General features: G+C 42.6%; 1 protein-coding gene across 1 annotated transcript in view; it reads right to left on the minus strand.

Annotated features, from left to right (window-relative positions):
- Positions 1–19,411, minus strand: part of tfb1m (transcription factor B1, mitochondrial) — a 35,425-nt gene extending 16,014 nt beyond the window's left edge. Inside the window, exons 1-6 of the mRNA XM_080512798.1 lie at positions 19,368–19,411; positions 16,534–16,678; positions 15,099–15,250; positions 14,834–14,942; positions 14,593–14,744; positions 13,055–13,174 (exon numbers count right to left, since the gene is read on the minus strand). Coding sequence (XP_080368924.1) covers positions 13,055–13,174; positions 14,593–14,744; positions 14,834–14,942; positions 15,099–15,250; positions 16,534–16,666 — 666 coding nt within the window. The 5' untranslated portion in view covers positions 16,667–16,678; positions 19,368–19,411. The remainder of the gene's footprint in view (positions 1–13,054; positions 13,175–14,592; positions 14,745–14,833; positions 14,943–15,098; positions 15,251–16,533; positions 16,679–19,367) is intronic.
- Between the last annotated feature and the right edge of the window lie 779 nt (positions 19,412–20,190).

Raw genomic sequence — 20,190 nt, forward strand, 5'->3', positions numbered from 1 at the left:
CTTTCCCCCACCGTTCCTCTTTCACATACCAGTCGCTCGCCTGGTATGTGCGTCACACGGTTGTGAGTCCAGAACAGAGGACGACGATGCATGTTGAAAGCATGTCTTCACCACACACATACACACACGTGCACACATAAACAAAACTCACTCCGACACATGTGTCACTAGTGCGGCTTCGCTTTCACTTTCGCAACCCCGAGTGCGAGTCTTCTTTTTTTTCTCTCTCTCTCTCTCTCTCTGAGGCGAGGATAGAGGAGGAGGATTGTTTTTGTGCTTGAGACAGGCCTTGGCAGTGATGTATGGAACTGCACGTTCTCTCCTTCTCTCTCATAAACATGCAGCTTCCTGGGGGAGAGCAGATGGCTGAGCCCAGCACGCCACCTGCAGGCAGCTGCCGGCACGCCACGGGCATCTCTGCGGGTTAGCCCCGGCAAGCCCCGTGGGGGGGGGCAAGTTTCAAACCCCCTGACCAACCCAACACTCCTTTGCTTCAGCCATCTTGCCCAGCGCGTACGTTAAAGTCGACAGAACTGGCCTCACTGCCCAGGCACCATAAACCAATGCAATAAACAAAGTAAAGAATGTGCCATGTCATCAACTAATACAGACACGTTATGTGTTTTGAGAATGTGCCAAATTGTCTCACGATGACACAGTTTTAATAATATCCGGAGTTCTTTGTGTTTATTTTTTTATTGCGTTGTTTGTACATGAATTATACATCAGCAAATGTTTTATGGATTTGTGATTTGTTCTGCCAGACTAAGTCTCAAGTCAACTAGATGCCTGTGTACAGTCCAGTGCAGCTTTCGAGGGTTATTTTAAATCCTCTTTACTCCTCATTTTCCCAAAGCACAGCCAGACTTCACTGGGTACGAGGGGTTTCGTAAGGGAGACACGAGTGTGGTCTTATTCGAGAGGAAAAAATGGATTTGTTTCAGGAATTCTGCTTCACTGTAGGTCTGTGACAGCTGTACACAAGCATCTAAGATTTTAAGCTGTTTGCTTTTTCTACTGAGGGACCAGAGCGCCCTCGGATTGTTTCAATATAAGATACAATACCATGTTCATACCATATCTTCTTTATAAGAAGACGACTCAGTGCACCTTTCCTTGTATTACTTTAATAAACAGTATTTGGCTCAAGAGGCCGAGCGTTCCAAACTCCCTGGACCAGGAAAAATACACCACATAGCTGGCACTCTGGAGAATATATAAAGAGAGAGAGAGGAGAGAGAGAGAGGGATTTCCGTCTGATATAGGATTCAGCTAAAAATTTCTCTTTTTTTTTTTGTGGCTGTGCAGCTTGATCATCGGCACGCAATTTCATTAGCTTATAAATGGCCAGAGTGCAAAGTGACTAGGTCCTAAAAGTCTAAAGAGTTACAACTCTCCTGCATATACTGTACCAAGATGTTGATTCATCATTTTGATAACTGCAGCTTATTTTTGTGGATGCTTTAGCACTTCTTACGTTGCCAGAGCATATTTGTGATGATGAACAGTTCACAAGTTCTGATCCAGTTGTCTCAATGTGCTTGTGCAAGTAGTTCTATTTTTTACCAATAAAACTATTTTGTGAAAGCGACGTGGCTACCAGCATGGTGCTTGTGCTTACGCGTGGGTGTGGCCGCTGAGGATGGAAACGGCGTTCATCTCCCTGCCAAATCTACAGATCGGCGGATGGCGAGCCGAGGGAGGCTGCTCACATGCAGCGCTATCAATCCAACAAAAAACAGGCATCCATAAAACATGACTGTGAACAAATGGGCTCCGAAGAAAGAATTCTTCTAATACGGCTCCTGCAGTCATTCCTCAGTGAAACATCCAGCGTGAGCGAATGCAAAATTAAACAATACAGATGCCCCAGAGGTTTAAGGGACTGGGAGTTATCTCAGCTGGTGGGTTTATCTGACATGGCGTAATGAGTTTACTGACACATGTAAAACCAGCTTGCAGTGAAAATCTGTGCCACTGGAGAGCGGACAAAACGTGGTCAATTAGAAGTGCTGACAAAGCACAGAAAACAAAGGTGCAGGTTTTTGTTTTGTTTGGTTCACTGCAATAATATGATATAAATATGGTCTGATCCCAAGTCTAAAAAAAAAACCCCAGCCATACAATGTGCTTAAACCTATACCACACAAACACTTTTTATGACTTTATTGAACTTGCGAAAAAAAAAAAACTCCATGAAAACGTGCATATAGCTGGTGGAAAGAGTCAGTGATTCCTATCCCTAACTACACTGTTTTCAGTCTCTCTGCTGTTTCTATGTACACGGACAGTTTTCAAATGGTTGCCGAGTAAACGCAAAACTTTTCTGAAACGATGTGTTTTCGCTTGAGACGTTGGGACTCAGGATGCCTGACCTGAAGCCAAAATGCTAAACATTTGCAAAAAAGTTTCTATGTGTGTTGGAACATTCCCAGAGGTTTACAATTTCCTCAAGTCTTGCAAACTTGTCAATTGATTTTGTGCCGATAGTTAGGTTTTGGTTGCAAAATGACCTCTTAGTCATTCTAGATGTCACAAACTCGTCTCAAATCTTTCTTAATCCAGTTTCTGAAAGAGAATAAAAAAACACCTTCACCATGTCAGTCTGAAGGTTGTGCTTCTCCACATTGTACAATGTTTGTGCTCCACATTACAAAATAGTCACAAGTATCAAAAATGTGTTAATTCTCTACGGTAAACGTATAAACGACATGTGAATCTTGACCTAATTTTCTCTGGGAGTTGGTGTGATATCCTTGCGGCGTCTGTGTGACATATGCAAAGTACCATTTCAGTCTGACTCCAAATGAAAAGTGTCACTAATTTGCATATTTTGTCCCATTATTGTGTTCCCAACTAGTTCACTTAGAGCTAGAGGCAAAGCTAGCGCTTGTATAATCTAATCCAAATACACTTTGTATATACAATATAGCTTAACTTTATCTTATAGGTTTCATTTATATCCAATTTAGTCAATATGGCATGTACGAAGGTAAGAACTACAGAATTCATGAAATTTTTTTGTATGTTCAACTGAAGGAAACAGCAGATTCTTATGAAGAACAAATATTATTACTATAAATAAATAAAGGCAAACACTGGTATTCAGGGAACTACTTTGAAGAAACAAAATAAGCACAATTGTATTTAAATAGACAATCTTTTACCCAATATTAAAATATCTGTTGTGCACTGAAATTAAAACAGGAAAAAACAACAGCTGCGTATTAAGTTTATGAAAGCTGCAGGACGTAACCACCGAGAGGATGACGACTCCTGGTTTAATGTGATCAAGCACAACAGCTCTGCTGGAAACTTGGCTTTCGCAATGTGATCACAGAGGTTTGATTTAACGACGTGTTCATTTCTGGCGATAGTTTGCAATGCCGTTGAGCTTCAGTGCATTATGCGGAAGATTTTTTCCATCATTTTTAGTTTTGCAATCGAAGAAAACAAAATTTTTTTTTTAGAAACACTTCACATTGAAAAATCAGTTTATTAACTGGTTAACATGCTGGGTAGGAAGGGACAAAACAATGTGGAGCACAGAAGCCAAAGTATGGAAGGGAATTTTTACCTTTGGGAAAACCTTAAAAGATTAATAGATCTGTAGAAAACAATAGCAGTATTAGTTTCTAAAGCAAACAACTGCCAATTAGTGATTTTCAGACAACAAAATAGTTATTTATTAAGATTATAGGATTGTACAGCAATCAACTAAATATCAATCTATTGTGTTCAACCATCATTGCTGTAAACTGATTTTTTTTTTAGGGTCTAACAAAATATTGTTGGCTTTGGCCCTTATTAAGCTGTTTAATGAGGAAAGTGGTGTAGTGGTTATCACTTTAGCTTCAGCAAGAAAGTCTGATTCTGAGCTGGAGGTCTTTCTGAGGGCCACTTCAGATCTGGCATTAACATGCGATTTGCACATTCTCCCTGGGGACTACAGCTTGCTTTTAGCCAACAGCAGCCGAAAACACACTAAAAGCAAAGCAAGCCTCAACTTTTATGAAGTTGGTAAAGAAAATGGGTCGATGGCTCCTTCTTCTTATGGTAGTTTTTGCGCCAACCCAAAATCCCACACAGTGATTTTCACGACGCCACATACAGCCCATGCATTTCAGATGGAGCACTTATTAAATTAGTGGGAATCTGGGCTCTAATTACAGCTGATTGGACACCGTGCGAGTGGGACTATGCTTTCCTGAAACAAACATGGATTATTCAAGGCTCCCTTGCATTCTCTCACTCCTCTTTGGTTATGCAGCAAGAGCGCAGATCAAATAACTACTCCTCTCATGGGGAAACACTAATAAGATCTGCTCCTCTGTGTATTTAACCTACATTTCCCATCAAAGACTCTCACCCCGAGTTGCCGCTATGACAGATCTCGAATGGGAGTCTTAAATGAGGGGAGGTGAGCGCCCAGTCGATTCCCGGCAGGGGTTAATCATGTGTCAGCTTTTTTCTTTTAACTCCTCCGCCACGTCAAATCCGCAGATTATTTTCCCCGACCTTTCCGACCAGCAAACACCCTCTCCGAAGATCGACCAAAAACAGAAATGGTAAGACGTGGAGGAAGAGATTTAATGCAACCCACCGATCACGCTGGCCGACAGACAGAGAGATGGAGACAGATATGAGCGAATGCTAAGGAACCGTCATGCTGCTGCTCTCTAAAGCTCCATTAATGATCACCACACTGCTTAGGATCCAGCCGGCGTTCAAAGTGCTCCAGTATGTCACCGTAGTTGATGCTCGGCTCTTTGTTTTGGACAGCCGTTATGCTCATGGAGGTTCATGCTGGAGATATAATGCGGTCGTCAACGAGTGGGGGCCGTATGACCTTCCTTTGTTGGTGCCGCTCTCCTCTGGTCCCGGTTGCTCGTGCCGGGCTGCGGGAATAATAGCAACGACCTTGGCTGTGCAGTAAACTGCTGAGAATGGCAGTAAAAGCTCGGGAGATGACAAAGGGAGAGCTTGTAGGAAAACAATACACTCTGACAGTTCAAAGGAGAAGGCCCTTTCATATTTGAGCTTGGTGGTGGGGCGGCTGGTGTGGAGGGAGGCGGTGAGCTGAAGGTGAGCGAGGCTAAATGCTCAAAGGGTGTGGAGACTTTGCCTCATTGCAATCTATACATCTCATCTGATGAGGGCAAACTGTAGAGATTCTGCAATATCAAAGACGAGCTGCCGCAGGGATTGACATCGTCGCATAAACTAGTTTTTAGCTAAAGAAAAAAAGATTCACAAGTGTCAACGAGACCGGTTATAAACGCAATCCAACCTCCACCCTCACTCCTAAAAGCCTGAAATTAAGTCATAAAATCACAGTGCATGAAGTTTAAATTGGAACGTTCAAATAACCTTCAAGTTAATAGCCTATATAGATGGATGCCTCTCATTGTGCGAGTTTCTTCTTTATTGACTTCATTTGTTATTGGTGTATTGTACCGCTGCTACACTCATTTGCAGCAGGGTTTCTCTCCTTGGACTTGCGCCAGGGTCTCAGAGCTATTACTCAAAATATCTGCACACGGCCCATGCGTGCTCACTAAACTAAACAAAGCTGAATTAGCTAAACTCCGAGCGCTGACTCCGAGCGAGCCCCGGCACGGTTCCTTCGTTATAGAAGCAGCCATAGATCTCTGGAGATGTCCATGAGCCAGCTCAGCCAACCTCTGCATTTTGTTTAAGGAGAAAGAAAAAGAGGAGGAGAAGAGTATTTTTAGATTTTTCTTTACCTTGGGTTTGTGATGTATTAAGACCGAGCCTTCGGGCAATACCCCCCCCCCCCCCCGCCCCGCACCGACACATGTCATTGAAATAACTTTCCAGGAGACTCTTGATACCACGTTTGACCTCATTTATGGGATAGGAATAGGCCTGGATGGATTGTGAGAGTGTGGGCTGCGTGGCAGGAGGTGAGAGAGCGGCACGCTCTCTCCGAGGAGATTCTGACTGCTGAGGCGAGAGCCGGGCCACTTCAGGTCACACAGAAGATATCCATCACTGCACCCGCTTCTCTGCGACGCTGGACTGAGGCCGGACGCCATTGATTCAACCAATCCATTTCAAAAGGATTTTAATATTCTCACGTGGGAAGATCAGCTAGCACTTCAACGAGAGCGAATAAAACCAAATCTCCAGCTGAAGGTGAGTATATCTGCAGGATTCCTGCTACACGAGTCTGTACTCTCCCCCCCACGACTGCCAGCTATAATCGATGTTCAATGCAGCATTAACAAATTTAATTTGGGCTCGGCTCATCTGGCCTGTGCTCTTGCTGGATGACTGTGTACAAGGCGAACATCTGTAGGGCTTTCCTCTTGTGAGGCTCAGTCAGTTGGTGGGTGATGGCTGATGTAGCCATTACTCAGAGCGGGCTGACGACTGGCCCAGACAACCATCTGCTGGAGGTACGCCTCGCTCTCCTTTCAGATCGATCTCTGTCATGAATCTGTCTCCTGGCGCTCTGTATTGTGGCGGACGGGGGCTTCGCTCCTGCTCCACCCTTCGCTTGATTCTATACATCACATTAAAATGATCCAGTTGGCGAATCAAACCTGTCCGGCGCCATCGTTTCACACCTTCAATCTGTTATCTCACAGACGTGAGAGTCACCTTCTCTTTTCTCCCCATTGGGTTTTATAGGAGCCGAGCAGTTCCACCATATGTCGTTCTGTTTTTGTTCTTATTAAAACAACATTATTTCACCCAGATGCACATTTCATTATTCAAAATGCATCAAATGTGCTTTCATTTACAAAGGGACTCTCTAAAAGAACACAGACTGGGTCTCTTTGGAAGCGGTGAGCGTAGAACGACAGGAGCGTCACCCCGTTGCCCAGAGATTACAGAACTAACTGGGGACATGATTGTCAAAGTTGCGATCACCCTTGTAAGGTTGCGTCAGTATAACTAAGGCAAGAAAAGTGTGACAGTAATTTGAGGATATCAAAATGACGGGCTTGACTAGTTTTAATTGCAGAAGGTTCCATGAGCTTTTCACTTTCGATGAAGATGAATTAAAATGGGGAGGTGACTCCCAATCCAACTAGAAGCTACATGTGATGCATTTGCAACCCTAAACACTAGATTCTCTGCCGGCTGCTGTTGTTAATCTTGGCTGTTTTGTTGTTTTAATTCTGTTGCGTCATCTTTATTACCAACTGATAGGACTTCAGCTGAACGTAATGCGTTAATCATTCATTAGACTGACCCACACAGTGATGACAGCTCAGCTAATGTGTCACAGCAACACTACAATATTATATAACTATGTATGAAAAAAGAAGAAGAAAAGAATCACAACTGAGAGACAATTAAATGCAATTTATGAGTAAGTTATTCAAGTGTCGAGCGTTGGGGCCGCCACAGTAAGCTATTGTGACTCCCACTGTGGACTTGGTTTCGCTTTAAATTCCAACTCGAGTCCCTGAAACTCAAGGTGAAGACTCTACCCTCCTCAATTTTTGTTTAAGTCACAAGTTAACTCTTCTACTTTTTGAATAACCCACGAGTGACTGATTAATGAGATCAGTTACTGAAAATGATGGCCTGTTTACAGAACGTTAAAGTGAAAATGTAAAACCTTTTCTTGTGTTATGGGCGTCCGTTTGTGCAACAAAGGTGTTTGGAGTCAGTGAAAACACAACATTTTTGAAATGCTGCTGCTGTTCATTACAAAACCAAACAACAGCACTCACTAGTGGCCCTTTATGCTAACTACATAGTCTTCAGTGTTTCTACCATTTCCATGTAAATGCCATTTTGAAACCGTTGCTGAGCAAACGCAAAGCTGTTCCGACATGAAAATGCAAAAATGATAGGTGTTAAATTGAAAAATATGAACAGGATTCCAAATACTGATCAACGCCAAAAGAAGAGCAAATGTAAGTAAATATTAAGGGTGACTGTGAACGTGTGTAACTCCATCACCATGTCAAATAGAACTAATGAACCACTCCAATGAAGGCCATTCAGTTAATTAACAGCGTTTTAGTTAATTAACAGGTTTTTTTTTCTTCTCTTGTCTCTGTTCCGTCTCCAAACATTTCACTTTATCCACCGATAAGCCACTTAGTGAGATTGAACATATTTCTTGAGGAACTGCATCAAGTTTAAATTACCTGCTACTTTATTCTTAAAAAAAATTAATAAAAAATAGAGCACTGTAACGATTTCACCTCGAATAAGATTTTCATCTCTTCTTCTCAGTGCCTCAGTTTCTTCTTTATTTTCCAATGACCAACACGGTTCACAGCACAACGCCGCCCTCGAGGAGCTCTCCAGAGGAGACAACAGGATGCTTGTGATGAAGCATCCATTGCCTGACTTATGGACGCCCGCATGAGACGGGCACAAGCTGATTTTAATCACATACCGAGACGCATGGAGACGGAGGATGAGAGAGGAGTGGGCCAACGCACGCTCTTTAGGCTTCCCCAATCAGCTCTTTTTCTCCATAACCAGGCAGAGGTGATGAATCTAGGTGACATTCATGTTGAAGATGCAGATGCTTGACGGCAGCGTGCACTCAAAAACTCCTTGACCCCTGACCGGAATCTAAATTAGGAAAAAGTGTAAGACGGCTAAAGCGAGAGCAGCAAAGCTGGTCCTCGTCTCGGCTTACTTACGGTCCTTCAGATATATGTATAGCTGTGAACGACAGAGGCAATTTAAAGAGCGCTCGGTCCGTCCATCTATGTGGGAATTAACTAGACATGAGTGACTAACAAGGGACCGGAGACAGGTGATGTGCAGCAGGACAGACGCAGGGCGCTCTGAGCCTGGGGGAAACACCATCGCAGCAGCCAATCGCTGCCTTTACAAACCTTCAAGGACAATCTCACTCAATGTGACACAAGAGAGGTGCAGTGCAGTCCGGGGGCAAGAGGGATAAGGCTGACAAATTAAACAGGGAGGATAAGAGCGTATCTGCCCACCCCGAGTCAATATGGGCCCCCGCAGCTGCTGATGTAAAATGGATGTAACATTTCCCTTCTCATTATCCCATTAGCTGGCATTGGTCAGCTCCTCCAGGTTCAAATAAACCAGCCAATCAACTGTCTCGCAATCCCCCCCCCCCGCCTACAACTAATGGAAAGGTTCAGTAATTTCACTGCTTTTTTTTTTTTTTTTGTTAGGGGGGGTGTTTGTCTCATTACACCATATTAAACCACTTCAGATGTGTTTCACGCTCCACTAATTGCCATATGTGTGGCTTTGCACCTGCTGCACTGCAATTTTATTTACAGAGGTACAAAACATCGCCATCGCAAGTGCGTGAGGGAGGAATAGAGAGGGCATTTAAATCAGTTGATGTTTCTGTCATAAACACAGAAACAAGTTCATCATTATGTGATTCAGCTAATGCAACGGAGGGCAGACAACTCACTTGCACCAAACAAAGAGCGCCTCGGGTTCAGCTACAACAATGACGTGACAAGAAAAGACCAAAAAAAAAAAAAAAACCCCAGAAGAAAACCCAGCTGTGTGTCTCTTCGGACAAATCTCTTCTCATTACCACAATCAGTGATCCCAGAGATTCAGTGGCAGCGAGATAATAATGCCAACAATTAGACCACTGAGCTCATTTATTGTCTATAGGTGAATGGTACGGTCACACACGCACACTCTGAAAAGGCAAAGATGGAAAAATGCTGGAAAAAAGCACAATACAGAGAAAGAAAGACCTACGGGACTTGGCAGTGTTGCACAACCATTATGATTAACTTCGACCCACACACGGGGACATTTAGCAATCATAATTTTAATCAGTGGTCTCTAAGTTTTCCTTAGAGTGCTGTCAGAATAGCCTAATGTATAGCCCCCAGGACTAGGACGATCCAAAAGTGTTTGTATTTCTGGATTAAATATAGAAACATTCACATTTTTAACTGTTTAATAATGAGGCAGCATGTGAACATTTTGTTGCGAAAAGCAGAGAAGCAGGGGATTGAAGCAGGTTTCACTCAGTCTAAATTGTGATATTTAGAAAACTAGGTTAGAACTTAGTGAAAACTGCAGCTCTTTGCAGGTATTCCCCACCTGAAGTGGTCGGTGAGCATCTATCGAAAAGGGCGCAAGGAAGGAAAAGCCGCCGACAGAAGCAGGAGCAGCTTCGCCAATGAACGTGAAGGCTGTGCCTTGTGGTCACTCTCTAATCAAAAGATGCTGAAGAATTTGAATTAGGTTCAGACAGAAAGGTCCAACAATACACACTCAATCGCAGTCTGTTATGTAGGAAGTAACAAAAAGAGGAAATACACAATACGAGGCCAGTGGTCATACAGTTAGGGCGGACTCAGGCATGTTTCTGCAGGCTTTGTCTATAATGTTTACCATTTAGTCGAATGCCTGCACTTCAATTTAACTTTAAAAAATATGTGTAATGCTTTGAATAACATCCTGCAAAGTAGGTTTTGGTCTTTTTATTTCTCATAACCATAACTTTGGCTCTGGTACAAGGCTGAGAGAATTGCCCTCGGTAAGAAATTATGCCATTAACTGCAATATATTAACTACTATACAGAGGTATAACTTATTTACTTTCCACTTTTATGTGCTGAATCAGTTCAGGCGATCAGGATTACGACACAGATGTAGAAATTTCTAGACTTTGAGGTTATTCTGATCATAATATGAACTTGCCTGCTATATTTTTGAGTTTCAAATACACACAGCCAAATGTTTTATGCCTTCAAAGTTGTAAATAGTGAAATAGAAATTGATTGGCTGTGATCTGTAAGAAGTAAAGCGCATGGTCTGTCATGTGTTGTGAAATTTTGAACTTCTTAATAATACATTAAAACTGTGTTGCACTAAAACAAAAACATAGATTTGGAGTTCTTGTTATTTTTACATTATAATGTTATTATTTACAGGTCCGCCGCACTTGAGATCTAATTGTGAGTAGCACATTGTGCGTAGCAAATTGTGGGTTTGGCATCTAATTTGCTCCTTAATTTCTCAGTATGTTCACATCTTTGATTCCAGAGAAGGCAGCAGACATGAAGGAAAAACTGCCTGCACTTAAAAATGGGCCACCTTTATAATAAAAGCAAAGCAGCTGCCTTGGATGCATCATTTATAATTTATAATGTCTCACTGACCTCATCTGGGCCAAATCACTGACAACTGAAGGGCCCCATGTGGCCTGCAGCCCATACAATGCTCAGGTGTTGCCTTGGACTTTTTTCATTTCTGCGATTCGAGCACAAACGTCAAGTCAGGACACCTCTACACATCCATCACAAGTTCCACAATTTCTCTTGTATCTTTAATATTGTTCCATGTTTTCATAGTTGTTTTTGATTTACGGGTCAATTTGTAGAGAAACCTTTAGATTCAACCTGAAATCTATATTCTTTTATGCCACAACGTGGGTTTTCTTGCAGCCTATGATGTCGCGCCGTAAATCAGCCTCGGACATTTTTATGGTTCATGCAATTCTGCGTAATTACTCTGGTGTGCACCAGTAAACAATGCAGAGCCATAGAGCTTTTCATGAATTATACTGCATGACATACTAGTAAAAAAAAAAAAGGGCCCTGCACAATGCGGAGGGTGTGATAGCATTAATATACTCAGTGAGACTCGTGGGCTTTTATAGGCCACCAGCAGCAAGAGGCCTGCTCATCAAACAGCCATCATCCCTCCTAATGATATCAATTCGACCAACTGCCCATTAAAACATTTAGTGCTGGGATGGATGGCCTGTGAGAGAGCGTGTGGGAGGTCCCGATTCATCCACAGCGCACGTCCGCATGTCCTCGCCTTCTCTGTTCACATTTATATCACACGTCGCCGTGCGTGCATTACGTGCTCGCGGGCCTCGCCGACGAGCCTGCTGAAAGCCATTAGGCTACGGTTTGATGTCCGCACACAAGAATCAGACACTCGGGAGAAAACAAATGCACAGCAAGGAAAGCTGAGTGCGATGAAATAATCATCGGGAGCTTCTAAGAGAATGAACAATCAGCACTGGTCCCATTCACTCAGCTGCATTTATACTCCATACAGGTGATTAAATATTTACAGACGGCGGGTCTCCGGAAAGAGCCGGGACGTTTTCAAGGGACCGACGATAGACATCTGACATGCACGTAACACCTGTGCTTTGATTCAGGAAGAGGAAAACATCTGTACAGAAGTAGCGGGAGAGCTCTTCCAAACTCTCTGATGAGTCTTTAATTTCTAATGCGTCATGGCGGAGCTGTCAATTAGCCAACACTTATATTTCACATCTTCCAGCACCACTTTTATTTTTGTAATGCGCCCCCTAGTCCTTCCAAATATCTTCCAACCCACGATGAAAAAAAAAAAAGCGAAGAAGAAGCAGGAGACTCATGTTATATAAGAACAAACGCGTTTCTTTTGCCACTGAAACACGCACAGCGGCTGAAAGACGCAGACGGAGAAATGGGGCCTTAAAAAAAAAAGACCCAGGCCCTCATTACAGGGCGCAGTGTGATCGCACCACGTCTCAAATACCCACCAGGCATCATTACAACCTAGAAAGGGTCCAGAGACAGAGGGGAGACAACACTGATTCAACACCGAGTCCTAATGAAGCCTCAAAGCGAGGGGGGTGGGGTGGGGGGGTGAGGGGGGGGTGAGGGAGTGACGGCGACACCATGAGAGGCTGTGACGGGAACATGGGACCAGACAAGCAGCGAAGACGTGAGGAGGACCCAGCCCGACAGGGGAAACAGTGTCTCTATTCCAGTACCGATAAGAAATATTGAAATTGACATTCAACTTTCTCAACACTTCAGATTTTCACTTCATGTTCGGAGAGCTGACGTCTTCCCTCAGCCTGCGCAGACGTGGAGCTGATTGTTCCCCTTTTGTCAACCATCTGCAGCAGCGAGAGAAACGTGAAGGGGATCACAGAAGGTGCGCCCCTGGAGACAGAACGTTCAACACGAGCCTCATCAGAAAGTCGTATCTCGTCTCGCTTCTTCGCCATCACGCGTCAGTCCCCCCCAACAGCAGAGAGGCTGGACTCACCGTCTCTTTTTTTGGTAAACATGCGAGTCCTTACCTCTGGTTTGGGGACGAAGGCGCGTCCGGGGATGGTGAAGCAGCTGTGAATGGTGCAGAGATACTGAGCCATGATGGAGAGACGACTCCGCTGTCTGCTGCCTGTGCTGGCAGTCAACCTCTGCACGGACGAGACAAACACTGGAGATTAGAAAAGACGCCTTATTTTTATATTTTGCTTGTTATTTCAGCGTATCACATCTGTAGGTATTGGCAAATATGCTGGTTTCATTTTAAAGTATTATCTCAAGCTGTGCACCCTCTGTCTGAAAATAAAGAGTCATTTTTGGCGAGACATTGAACTTCCTTACGTTCTTTCCAATACAAGATATGCAGTGGTTGTGCGCAGCTGTTGGCAGCCAGAGGCAATAATAAGCACAAAATCTAATTTGATTACACAGAATTCCAATTACACACAGTTTGTGTCTTCATGAAACAAATTAAAACACCCCTTATTTGTTTTATCATAATTTCGGCATGAGAATTAAAACATTAAAGTCATGCTGACAGAAGGCCTCTGACTCATCACCAGTTTTTTCCTGCTGCTTCGACCACGAACAAGAAATCCAACCCACACGTTGAAATATGAAATTATTTTATAAGTCTCTGCTATGAATGCTGGTGTTACTTCATAGTATTTACTCTTATGAGAGCATTTAATTTAAGTCTTGCATGCACATTTATTCTGTGAATTATTCATTTACCCATGTAGATCACGACCGTCAAACTCATTTCCTCTTCAAGAAAATATTGTCATAAAATAGTGCCGTATTAGTCTTTAAATTTTAACTTTAAAGTTTTTCTTTGCTGTGGCATACAGTTTTAAATCAATTAGTACTGAAAATTGCTACAACGTCAACATAAAGACAACTGGAATGATGCTTTCTTGTGAAAATGCAGTGAAATGTACAAAATGCTCATATAATGTAATCGTATGATAATGCATTTGCTCACTAGCTTTCATGGAAGAATCACAATGTCTCAGCTTTGATCTTTGTGTTGTATTGTGTCTGCTACTCTAAGAACACTGTAAAAAAATGTTAAGGGCTTCTTTGGAATTTGTGCAATTTGCTTGGTCACTTCCTGGGCTGGATTGGAGCCTCTTGCAGGCCAGGTTTAGGCCACGGCCCTTATGTTTGCACCCTGATCTAGATCATAACCTATTAGCTATAACCAAGTGTGTGTGGTAAATAATTCATATATCAGAACCTTAGTTTCGCACTCTTATGATGTTCCTATGTGGAGTAACATCAGTAAAAATCTGCTCTGAATAATGTTACTGGCCTGGATGATAAAAAGATTTGTTCTGCTGCAAAATGTGATGAATTATGAATCAAGACATCAATGTTTGATCACAACAATAAAATAAGAAATTCATTACAAAATGGTCTCATAACAAAAGCAGCAGCTTCGTCTGTGAACTTTGCTGAAAGTTTACGGTGACGCACGATTCAACGGTGTCACATTTCCACTATAGTAGGTATTCTTATTTGAATTTGTGCCGTAATAAACATGAAACATGAAACAGTGCACACGCACCTCTGCCACTTCCTTCTGGAAGGTGAGAGTGAGTCGAGTGCGACCGTAGACGAAAGGCCCCGTTCTGTTGGAGATTTTCTCCAGCCACTTGATGATGAGGAGCGTGGAGACGTTGAACGGCAGGTTTCCGATGATATGCAGGTTGGGTGGGTCTGTGGAGAGAGAGACAGACACACACACACACTCTTCAGGCACGTCTTTATTCTCTACTCTGACAGTCTACGGATTGTCATTCTCTCACCTTCCTCCCACGGCTTGGAGAGACTCGCAGGGAAAGCGCGATCCATTCTATAGGTCAGGATGTCGCCGTGCACAATTCTCAGCTTGCCCGGTGCTGCTTCAGACAAGAGCTGGACGGACGGTGACATTAAAAGGGAAACGCAGATAAGACGTCCATAAAAACGTATAGATCATAATCTGTTCCTTTTGAAAACAGATGCTGTGGTTTCATGGATTTTTCTAGAGAACGACCTTGACAACATTGTGCAAACACTGACTGGGTTTACCTTCAGCCCCGGGATGAAGCGTGTATCTTTCTCAACCACGACCAGGTCTGCCGCTCCAGCATTGATTATGGAGCGAGTGAGACCCCCGGGGCCAGGGCCCACCTCACACACATGAGCGTTCGTCAAACTCCCTGCCTGTCGCACGATTTTATCTGGAAACGCAAAGAAAGAGGATCAAGTGCTTTATTCTTGCCTTCTTTGCCCTTTTCGTCCACTTTTTGTCCTCTGTCCGTCTGCTACATTCAATCCGTGCATAATTTGGGTTTACAGAAAGATTACGGACATGTATCAAACAAAGTAATACCACTATTGACCTGTGGGGGCACTGTTGCACAGTATATCTCAAGCGTGACCAGCTAAAGGCACAAAAAAAGACAACATACCTTAAAAGACAACAGAAACAATAATCCATTGGTGGAAAGACTGTGACAAATGAGTACGTGGATATAACATCTACAACATGACCTCACCTGGACATCAGGACAAAAATGCTTCTCATTACTTGTGTGAACATTAAAAAACAAGCAAAGTTGAAAACATTGTCTGTATGTGTTGCTGAGTTTTACTGGCTCAGCCCAAATAACATCAAACTAGACCTCAATGTGTTTCACAACTCTGATTATGAACCATTTGATATGAACGTCTTTGCATTGTGGGAGGAAACTGGAGTAACTGGAGAAAACCCACACACATCCTGAGCCTGAAATCAAACCAGGGACAATCTCACTGTGAAGTGAAATTGCCGCCCCACCATGAATCTCTTGCAATTAATTTGAGATGCTATTTTCGGATGCAATCTTTAAATTACAAACCAGTGCAACGTATAAGTTACAAAATCCTCTCTGATCAAAAACTCCTTATCAGCATCTCGGGCAACACAATTGAGATTAATAGTCTGCGACGTTGGAATGGCTGTACGTCGCTGTGTGATGAAGATGAGATGCATTAATCTCACAGTCACCTTGTCCAAGGACAACAAAGCAGATCAGACCTGCACTGCATCACTGATAATTATATTAAGGCTCCAGCTCTCATGGGCTGCAAACAATGGAGTTGGTCCAGTCCCATTAGGGCGAGGGCTACTCAACCTCTTTCTTTCTCACACACACACACACACACACACACACACACACACACACACACACACACACACACACACACACACACACACACACACACACACACACACACACACACACACACACACACACACACACACACACACACACACACACACACACACACACACACACACACACACGGGAAAGACCTGTCAGTTTCAATGCCTTAAAACAAGGCAATGCGACACTGTGTAATGGACTGCAGCGGTGAAACATGCCTCTGTTTTCCCAGTGCGGACACGAGAACAAAAGGTGTGAGCAGCATGTACCAGGCAAAGGGCGAGAAAGTGAGAGAGTGAGGCAGAGAGACTGACCCGTGAGCCTCAGGTCCAGGAGAAAGTTCTGGGACAGCTGTTTCTCGGCTCGCAGATTGTACAGCTTTATCAGCTCGCCCACAGTGGGCAGCGGAGGGAGGCGGAAGGACGCCAGTTTCCTGGAGGCAGCCATCGTTCACCAGCGCTGAAGAACGAGCACAGAGAGAAAAGGTGAGAGGGACTGTGATTGATCAGCGTCCGCTGCAGCGGAGCACTTCAAAAGCTGATAAAATATTGAAAAGGGCAACACGTGAGACATTAACACTAAGATTGTTCCCTCGGTAGCTCTGCGGTAGACGACAGGACGAGATGAAGGAGAGTGAACAAAACACTCTACCTATGTAACTGGTACATTATAAAAATCATTCTCAATTCTTTAAAAAGAAAAAAAACTCCTTTTACATTTTCACAATTCCAAACTGAAGGTATTGATTATTAGTAATCGACATCTCATCCCCAGGAGTGTTTCCATATCATTGTTGGAGCTTCTGTGTTGGAAAAAGTGGCACTCAGCCCCCTGTAATCTGATTAACCGTGAACAATAACAGGAATTGGTTTTGTGTGATGTCAATAATTGTTTGGGATTAATACCTCTTGTATTAAATAAGGGAGGTGATTTGAACAAGAAGTGGAATACTACACTCAATACGTGCTTGATTTCTGATTTTCACTGTGATAGAAAATTATCTTCTTGCTTTGCAACAATTCAAACTGATTAAGATTCTGCTCAATGCTAATCCACCTGAAGAAGCAGATTAAACAAGCAACGTAAAGGTGGAGGGGACATGTCCAAACAAAACATTAATGTCAACAGACCCTACACACATAGAAATATGATATGATAAAAGCAACATGAAGAAAAATGGATAGCTGAACTATAAATGATATACTTCCAGTTTGTAATCTGATATATTTTAAAAATGAGGCATCCTTTAAACTCACCAAATCCTGGATGATTCTGGCGACACTTAAGTACGTGAAAAAGAAACGTGATTTGATTTTGTGTAATTGTAACATTAAATCTATGACTAGTGTGCTCAATTTAACCCATTCCCTTCCTCATCATACCATCACTTTGACTTTTGCTGAAGAACCAACAATCTCATCGACATGGAATCTTTCAACTTGCATTTGTACACAAGAGCATGCAACATAAACAGCTGTACAAGCACACAGAGATGGTCGAGATGAGCTGCTGAAGCACAAATGCAGCAAAAAGGTGATTTAAGTAACTCTGAGCTTTGTATGGTGGCTGGTCATGGAAGGATTGATCTGAAGGATTCACAAACTGCTTTTCCCAACTCAACTATGGTTGACAGGGAATGGTCTGAAGAAGAAAAAATATCCATTGTGAGGAGCATTTATCTTAGACAAAACTCCAGAATGGCCACACAGGTTAGATCAGAGGAGTCACATTGAAAGAAAAGATAAGTTATGACCCTGTGCAATAAATATATTGCAGTTAATAACATAATTTCTCACAGAACTCTCTGGTGAGCCGGTTCTGGCCCTCGAGCCGTATGTTTGACACCCTTAGATTAGACCAAACGCAAATTTAAATTAAGTAGCCACTTGAAACTGAGGCTAAAGTTCACAGAGGCACACCAAAACTGGATGACAGAAAAAAACTTTCTGCGATTTCTGTTGCCACATTCACCTGCTCAGCTCAGAATTTGGCTTAAAAACACAAACGCACAGATCAGAACGGTTCAGACGGCTGCTGGTGCTACAATGATGCAGGGGGAGATTTTCTGAGGACACTTTGGATCCATTAGTATCACAACATTGATTAAATGACACAGCCGACTTAATTATTGTCGCATGACCTTTGATGACCACACTGGCTACCTCCAGCAGGTTAACTCAGACCGACAGAAAGCTCAAATCGCCTCTTACTGAACATGACAGTGAATTTACTGGACTCAAAAAGACTCCACAGTCACCAGAATTCAGTCCAAAATAGCAAATCTAGGATGTAATGGAAGAAGAGATAACATCATCTTTATCTGACTATCAAAATCTCGGAGAAATGTTTTCAGCGCCTGGTTTAATATATTCCTCCCGGAAATAAGAGTTGTGATGATAAATGAGGGTCCAACCTACCTAATATTATGTCCAGTGTGTGTGCATATAGCCAATGATTAAGTGGAATAATTAAACTTTTATAATGCATCTTTGTCAGTGATGCTGCAGTATCGGACTCCAATGAATGAATGATGTCCTACATGTTACGTCGACCAGTCAGTATTGAATCTATCGATTCCTGTCTATTCATGGCAAATTGTTACCAATTCCAATTACTTCTGCATCAAGTCAAGGGATTGCTTTTCGATGAGTTCTGAAAACCAGTGTTAATGACACGATCTTGTGCACCACCTAGTGGTGTGGTAAAAGAGAGCTAAACGACCAACAAAGAGACACAAGGTGAATGGAGATCGTCTTTATGTTTGACAAACACGCTCCCCTCCTAACGGGCACCCAGCTTCTCGCTGTGGTCTTCCTGAATGGCATCTAATAATAACTTGCACACTGCCACACAGAAATAACACGATCTGCCTGATTCGCCCATGAATTAAGGAGGCACCGAAGCAAAACCTCAAACCAAGAGACTAAACTGTGAATTCATGTTGACAACTGACTCTGGTCTCTCTACAACACGTCTTTTAGCATATGCAGCTAACATTAACCACTCGGCACAAGATCCGCGAAATAATACCCGCTGAAAGAGAGTCAGTATGAACGAAATACGAAGCATTATCTGTGAAAGCCAGCGATAAGACCAAGGTTGAGTCAGACAGTCGAGAAAGATTGAAAACGCTGAAGTGTTTACCCACGTTTTTCACCTGCGCTCCCGTCCTCCACTGTATTTCCGTCATCGTCACCGTCATGAGCACGGTTGAACCAATGAGAATACGCAAATTTCATGCTCAACCAATCATCTTGTAGGAGGCGTGGTGACAGTTTGTCCTTGGGCTGATGTGAGTACTGTTGATGTAATGAGAAAAAATAGCCAAAAGAGGGCGACATTTCAGCAACTGTTTCCTTCAATACACTCCTTCTAATAAAACCTGACAGGCAGACATAAACTAATTCAAAAGAGGAATAACATTTCTGTAATCTAATATCGGACCAGGATATTTCTTTTTCAGAAAAAATAAATTATAATAATAATAGAGGAATAGGGAGCATCCTCTGGTTCAAATCTATTATAATAATTAGGTTCATAACAGGAGTAGAGCTCACATGGTGGCACAGAGGGGGCAGGAGCCTGCTTGACCCCCACCTGTCAATCATTGAGTAATTCTGTCACTAGTCATGATTCACTTTTATTTTTGAAACAATAAACATTTGGAATGATGCAGTCACTAAGCAAATTACAAGGTAATAAAACATTGTAGGGTTTGGTGTTTTATTTGGGCTTCTTTACATCTTTATTAGCGCAGGGTTTTTTTTTTAATTACTACCCCTAAAATGTGGAACAATCTGCCTTTACATATCAGATAGGCCTTTTATTTGTTTAATTAGATTTTTTGTGGTGTTTTAGTCATTTTATTAATGTTTTAGTTGTTTTTATGTGTATATGTCATTTTTTACTCCATTAATAATTTATTTCAGGCTGATGAAAAAAATGTGTGTCAACACATACACACACAGATG

Source organism: Blennius ocellaris (genome assembly GCF_963422515.1).
Source record: "Blennius ocellaris genome assembly, chromosome: 17".
NCBI lineage: Eukaryota > Metazoa > Chordata > Actinopteri > Blenniiformes > Blenniidae > Blennius > Blennius ocellaris.